Below are 6,565 nucleotides of genomic sequence, written 5' to 3' on the forward strand. Positions count from 1 at the left end.
TCACCGAGTTCAAGCAGTACCTACAGGACGAGAAAGCACAAGGTCGCAGGACTAGACCTTGTGCCCATCCATTCGTCTCCTCACAGGGACCAGCGGATCGCGGTCGCCCAGGTATGCGTGCGGGACGAGGTTCTCGTCTACCACTGCTGTAGGGCCATCACAGGTTCTGGAGCATTCACCCGTTTCATCGGCAGCACCGACTGCACCTTCGCTAAGGTGGAGAGAAGAAAGGACGCGACGATTCGGCCATCTGGTGCAACAAGCTTGTCGACATCCAGAAGCGATACAAGATCATCAGCAACGGGCAGGAGAAGGACTCTGTGGTTGATCTCGCCGAGACCATCATCGACCCCTGCTACGCCAACATGAAAGAGGACAATGATACCAAGGCCCTGAACACGTGGGAGGTACCTCTGAATCTAACCTACATGGCCAAGGACGCATACACATGCTACAACATGTACAGGCGGATCTTGGACATGAGGGAGCGTCTGCTTCCCGTAACCGACGAGTACACGGACAACCGCAGCGTCATGATCAAGCGTGCCAAGAAGGTCTAGATGTTGTACTTTATCTGTTTATAAGCATCTTTATCATCTGAGTGTTTCATGCATTAGCTATATGTCGTAATTATTTGTTTTGTCCGAAATATTTTTTCTAAGAACCCATTAACCTGTTTTTTAGTGGCTATTTGCTTATGTATGTAACTAGTTCACTCGTCCGTTTAAAAAAACTAGTTCACTCGACTGTCGTGCTTTGAATCTCCTTCCTCCCAACATATTCCCCTTCTCAGGTGGACCCAGCAGATCTCGTACACAGACATATGGGACCAACCACCTATCCATTTGTATTTCTTTATTTTGTTCAATCTTTCGTCCTCTTCCTATACAGCGGCTGCCATCATAGCCTATGGCGTTGGCCAGGCCATCCCTCTACTCCCACACATTGTCCGGTGGCGGCAGCTCCACCAGCCCACCCTGCACCCGAACAAGTCAACCCTCGTACTACCCTCCGCATGCGTCTTCCCCCGCTCCGGTTCATTCGGTTCGAGGTCTCGACATCGTCCTTCGCCTTGGTGCTCTCGCCGTGGCGCCGCCGTCTGTCGTTCCCAACATGGTCAGCAAAACAAGAGGAATCTGGAGACAACTGTTCGTCGAGAGGCTGACAGTCCCGGGCCCACCAGGTCCATGGCCTAGGTTTTGTTGTTTAACATGGGCAGCCCACGACATGTTTCAACGTTTTTTTGGATCCAGCAGGTATCAAGCGGCCTCTGGGCCTCCCAACCTAGCTTGTCTATAACATCACAAGCCCAAGTTATTTTTGTTTTTTCAAGACGACGCATAGCTCAGTTCTATTTTTTTATAAGAATGCAAAACTGAACCTATGTTTTCCCTTCTATAATAGTGTGTGTATATATATATATTGGGCTGGACTATTCTGTTACTAGTATAATATTCTGATACCCCGCGCTCTATAGAGAATAGATCGGCCCGAATCTGCTAAACTACAAAAAAGAGAACCCAATCCTTCCCGGCCCAAAGAAAAACGAAAAAAAAACACCCACCCCACTGCCCCGTCTCCAGACCCCGATCCTCCTTCCCCACCACCCACCGCCGCCGCCGCCCGGCTCCCTCCCCCGTCGCGCCGCCGCCGCCGCCCGGCTCCAACCCTCATCGCGCCGCCGGCGCCCGTATCCCTCCCCCCAACGCGCCGCCTCCGCCCGTCTCCCTCCGCCAGCGCGCGGCTGCCGTCCGTCTCCCATTTCCTAGCGCTCAGCACGGTCGGGTCGCGACCTCCGCCTCCAGCGCCGACCCGCTCCTCCCCGTGCGCCAGCCACCTTCCCCTCCTTTGCCACGGCCGCCTTCCTCCCCCGCCGCCACGCCCCCAGCCACCTCCTTCCCTCTCCACCACGCGCCGGCGACGAGCCCGTCCCCCAGCGTCCCCAACCTCCTATCCCCGCTGCAGTACGAGCTGCATCAGCAGGGAAGGCCGCTGCTTCAGCAGTAGCAGCGCACCGCTGCGACGCTACAAGGGGAGGCAGAGGTGGGGTGAGGCACTACGACGGTCGCATTCCGGGGAAGGCTGTCAAAGCTTAAGAAAGGTGAGGTGGTGCTCGATCGATTTTTTCTCTGGGAATGCAGGTTTAGTAGATGAGTTGATCTTCCTGTTGAAGTTTATTTCGAACTTATGCGTGTAGTTCTCGTATGCTGATGCTGCTAGCTTTTGTGCCTGATTTAGGTGTGGTTCTTGTTATATGAGGTAGCACATTGTGGCCTATACATCATACAACACTGACATCATACAACACATTGTGGCCTATACATCATACAACGCTGATAAAATTTATTTGTGGGTTCATCAATTGCTTGATTGTTTCTACCTTGTTCTGTTCGTTCCAACACCCTGCGCTTCAGCAGAAAAACAGTGAGCCTAGGAGGGGAGTCGCTGGATCGAGGACCTCTAGCTCGATAGTCCAACTACATGCTCCACCGTTGGTCGCTCAAGGAGCTGCGTGCAGGCCACCCCCGAGCTCCGCCCCTGGATCCGGGTCAACTTTCTCCCTACCATCTAGGTAAGCTAGCCAGCGACTGAGAGTTAGAGTCATTCGTCCCCCTGTGTGTGTTTGTGACAGAGAATTAGGCATGCTAACATTATCATGTAGTAGCAGCTGGGGGATGCTTAGTTCAGTTCAAAAACATTATCATGCGATCATGGATGAGAGTGAGAGTCATCATGCATCCAATTTCTTTTGTTCAATTCAAATACTAAAAAAAAGTTCAGTTCAATTCTTGATGTCGTCTTCCTGGTTACTTCAAACGTATTCCTTTCTTTAATAGTTCTTGCACTTTCCTCCATTTTCATGTGACACTTGTTAGATTGCTCTCAGTATTTGATGTATTTCATGCAACACTTATTTGATTGCTCAAGAGAAGTGTTATTTATTAGTGAATTTTCTTTTAGTGTAGAAGTTCAATATGTATTTATATCAACAGTCCGTAATGAAGTGCAGAAACAGTACAATCTATGTGTTAAAACATAATAGATCAGTTCAATTTATTATTTATGTTCAGTACAAATCTCATTCAAGTTCTGTAGTTCAAAACTCAGTAATGTGGTTCTATGTAGAAAAATACTTTTGCCCTGGTGCACTATTATGTTTGCAGAAAAAATTAAGTTCTATTGTCTGGAGAATTCAGTCTGGAATCATGGAAAAAAGAGCATGTGTTGAACTAGCTTTTTATAGTTTGTCCCAATCTATTTAATTTGGCATCGGTAAAAGAAGATGCCATGTCTACATTGTTGTGTTTGGAGCTGCTCCGCTATATTCCTTTATTGGTTCTACAAGATAATTGCTCTAGATTTCTTTTTCTAATATAATGTTAAAAGTCCACTTGATGAAAATTTCTCTATGTTAGCTAGATCAGTACTGCTCAGCAGTACGACAAGTAGCAGTACTGATCAGTACAACTTACACAATATTAGTACCGGTCAATACTATTCTTAAATGTTAAATGTAACATCCATATAGTACTGATGAGTCGTACTGACAAGGATGCCGTCTACAGTTCTGAACTTATTGTTGAGTGGTACAAGTACTGATGAAATGGGAAGCAAGTGTCACATGAATCCTTAATTGAATAGGAAGCAAGGTGACCCTGGAAAAACACTATTTATTTTATTCCCGGTTATTAGAAAAGCATGGAAACAATTCTCTCTGTGTTAGAGTATCAGTTCATGTGGAGAAGAACATGTTTCCTATATGGACAACTAATATATTATTATCGGTTCAATGTGTATTTTTTCATTAGTTCATACAGAACAACCATAAAAAATATTTTGATGTGTGTTAGAGAGAGCTCGACTTTATATTATATGGTAGCTCACTCATTGCACAATTGCACAGCAGTTTGGCAAGAAAATTCACATCAGTTCAGGGACGCCCGCATCACGGCCTCACTGTGCCACCGCAATCTCTCCTTGAAACGCCACCGGACGAGCCCCTCCTCACACTTTGCAAGCTGTCACTTCTTGGTCCTGTGCCTGGATCCTGTGTGAGGACTGCTTAGATCTTGGTTGGGCGAAGGCCATGTAGGTTGCAAATTGCTCTTCTGGTGGAATTAGTTATGTTGGGGGTGTGGCTAGGCCGACCGCTTCAGATTTGTTTTGTGTTAGCTAGATTCTAAGCTAGAACGGTCTGATTTAAGCAATTGGAATTTGAATAATCAAGTTGCCATCTGCCCTACTGTCACAAAGAATCTATTTCTTACCAATGATGTACTTCTTTTGCAGTTGTCGTTGTAGTTGTACAATAGTTCCGTCTCATAGTGCTCTTAGTTGTGCACTTAAATGATCCCACAATATGGCATTATCTTTGAGAACAGGGTTCATCAATAGTTCAGAGTTGTGAATAGGAGGGTGTGCCTGTACCTGGTGGGATTGCTTATGATTCTGATGTGCTTACCGGTTTGGCCTATTTGTAGTTGTGTAGTTTGCAATTTGTTTTTCTGGTGGCAGCCAGCCACCATGGTTGATGGCAGCCGTCCAAGTTGAGCACTGATGGTAGTCCTCTGTGTGCGTTAATGGCACTCTCTCACAGCAATCTCTCTCTCTTTCTTTGCTCCTGCCATTAAAATGCATAGATGTGGTATTCTGCTAACTGAGTAGCTGGGAAGATGTGAAAAGAACATGCTCTTTAGGTGTTTGTGTGCGTCAATTGGAATTAAAATGCATAAATGTTGTTTTCATACTTTCAACAAAAAATATCTATAAGTTCAAAATGTATAACCCTATAAGTTCATTGAAAAACAGAAAAAAAAAATAGTGCATGAGCAAGTAGTCGCCTCGCACTGGATCGATGCTCCGTTGTCACTCCCCCGCCGCATATAAGCAGTTCAACGCTGCAATCCCCGGCCGTTCAGTCTCGCTGCCGTGGGCGTGCCCCGCTCCAACTCCATCGCATGTGCTTCAGTGGAGAAATAGTGCAACCTGAGGAACCGCTAGGGGTCGAGGACGTCCAGCTTGGCAGTCCAATTTGGCGTTATTCACGTCATTGCTAGCCCCATGTTCGCTGGCAAGACCACCGCGCTTCTCGCCGGCACCGACAGGTACTCACCCCCACCCCGTCTCTTGTTTAATACTTCATTTTGCATTGCTAAAGAACAGAAAAAACAAGCAAGTTCAAATTGAAAAAAATTAGAAGCTAGATGTTTCAAAAAAAATTATAAGCCATTTTATTGAATCTCTATTGAAAATTAGCTCACATTTGAGTCCTACTAGTACTGATGAATATAGACTTGAGTGGAAAATTTAGTTGATTCCTGAGACCCTGACTAGTCCTTCTATAATACAGTTCAGTGTTTAGGATGTTATACAACAATTGTATACTTCTAGTTGCTGCTTGCTGCCACCAACGAATTGCACAAGTTCAAAGAGTACCGCATGACAAATTCAAAAAGCATTGTATGGCAAGCGAGCTAAGTACTTGTTTGGAAAGTTTGCAAGTTTGAATTCTAATTTGAATTCAGTACAATTTCTAAAATTTACTTCTGTTCAATTCTATCTTAGTTCGAATCATTTTCTTATTTTAGTTCAGTTTAGTGCCGGCTATTTGAAGGGTTTATTCTTTGGTTGGAAAATCTCTTTTGGAGAAGTTCGAGTTTAAAAGATTACTTGTTGAGATTCTTGTGAACATGTAATGTTACTGTACATGAACTTATTGTTCTTTTTACATGAACTTGTGCATGCTAATTGGTGGCTGTTGTGTGTGAAAAAAGTGATTTCTTGGTCAGGATTTTGCAGGGTCTTTGGGTTAGAAGTGGTTAATTTGTTAGCCCCTGGAGCTTGTCGGCGAGCCATGTGCTGGGCCAACCACAAGGCAACGCCACCAGGTAGGGCGCCAGACGGCTGCCGAGCGTGGCATGAGCCTTTCCGACCCCATTTCCAGGTTAAGCGCCAAAGATCTCATCGTCGGGTGCGCAAAAGCACTAGCACCTCTGCTTCCATTTTTCTTCAAAAGTTATGCTAACCAATTAGCCACTGATAAGATGACTTTACTTCCAACTAGCCACTCAAAAGTTGTGGCCATTTAATGACACCTTCTACATTTGAGACATGTGAAACTGTAACCTTCCAATGTTACCGTTTGGTAGCTCGGGATGCTTTATGTTTTGGAGATCTACAGAGTGACTATCTGAGAGTGTGTTAGACTTTCTCATTACAGCATGGAACTTTATTTTTAATGTTTGTTCCTCATCAGTTCTAAAAATCTCAGAGCATCCGTCCAACTATGTATCAGGATATACTATGTTGTAAATTTATGTATGCTTGTATGTGCAAAAATATATTACGGTTGCTGCTTCTATTTCTTGTGGTGAGGATGTTGTAAATTCTAACACGATGTCCCAGATAAGTCTGGGAAATAATCTCAAACAAAAAGAAACCCCACGGAAATTCAAATGATAAAAGTTCATGTTGTAAAATGAGAGAAGTCCAAAACATCACTGCAAAAAAATTGAGTTAAAAAAATAAACACACGAAAAATTTCTATCTGAAAAAATATCATTCA

General features: G+C 44.8%; 1 protein-coding gene across 1 annotated transcript; it reads left to right on the forward strand.

Annotated features, from left to right (window-relative positions):
* Positions 1-365: 365 nt before the first annotated feature.
* On the forward strand, positions 366-6,361 carry LOC123055801 (proline-rich receptor-like protein kinase PERK2). Its single transcript, XM_044479652.1, has 4 exons — positions 366-407; positions 1,478-2,101; positions 2,415-2,572; positions 4,810-6,361. The coding sequence occupies exons 1-4, from the start codon at positions 366-368 to the stop codon at positions 4,820-4,822; spliced, it is 837 nt and encodes a 278-aa protein (XP_044335587.1). The 3' UTR covers positions 4,823-6,361.
* Positions 6,362-6,565: the final 204 nt, after the last annotated feature.

The sequence above is a fragment of the Triticum aestivum genome, chromosome 2D (assembly GCF_018294505.1).
Source record: "Triticum aestivum cultivar Chinese Spring chromosome 2D, IWGSC CS RefSeq v2.1, whole genome shotgun sequence".
Classification (NCBI taxonomy): Eukaryota; Viridiplantae; Streptophyta; class Magnoliopsida; order Poales; family Poaceae; genus Triticum; species Triticum aestivum.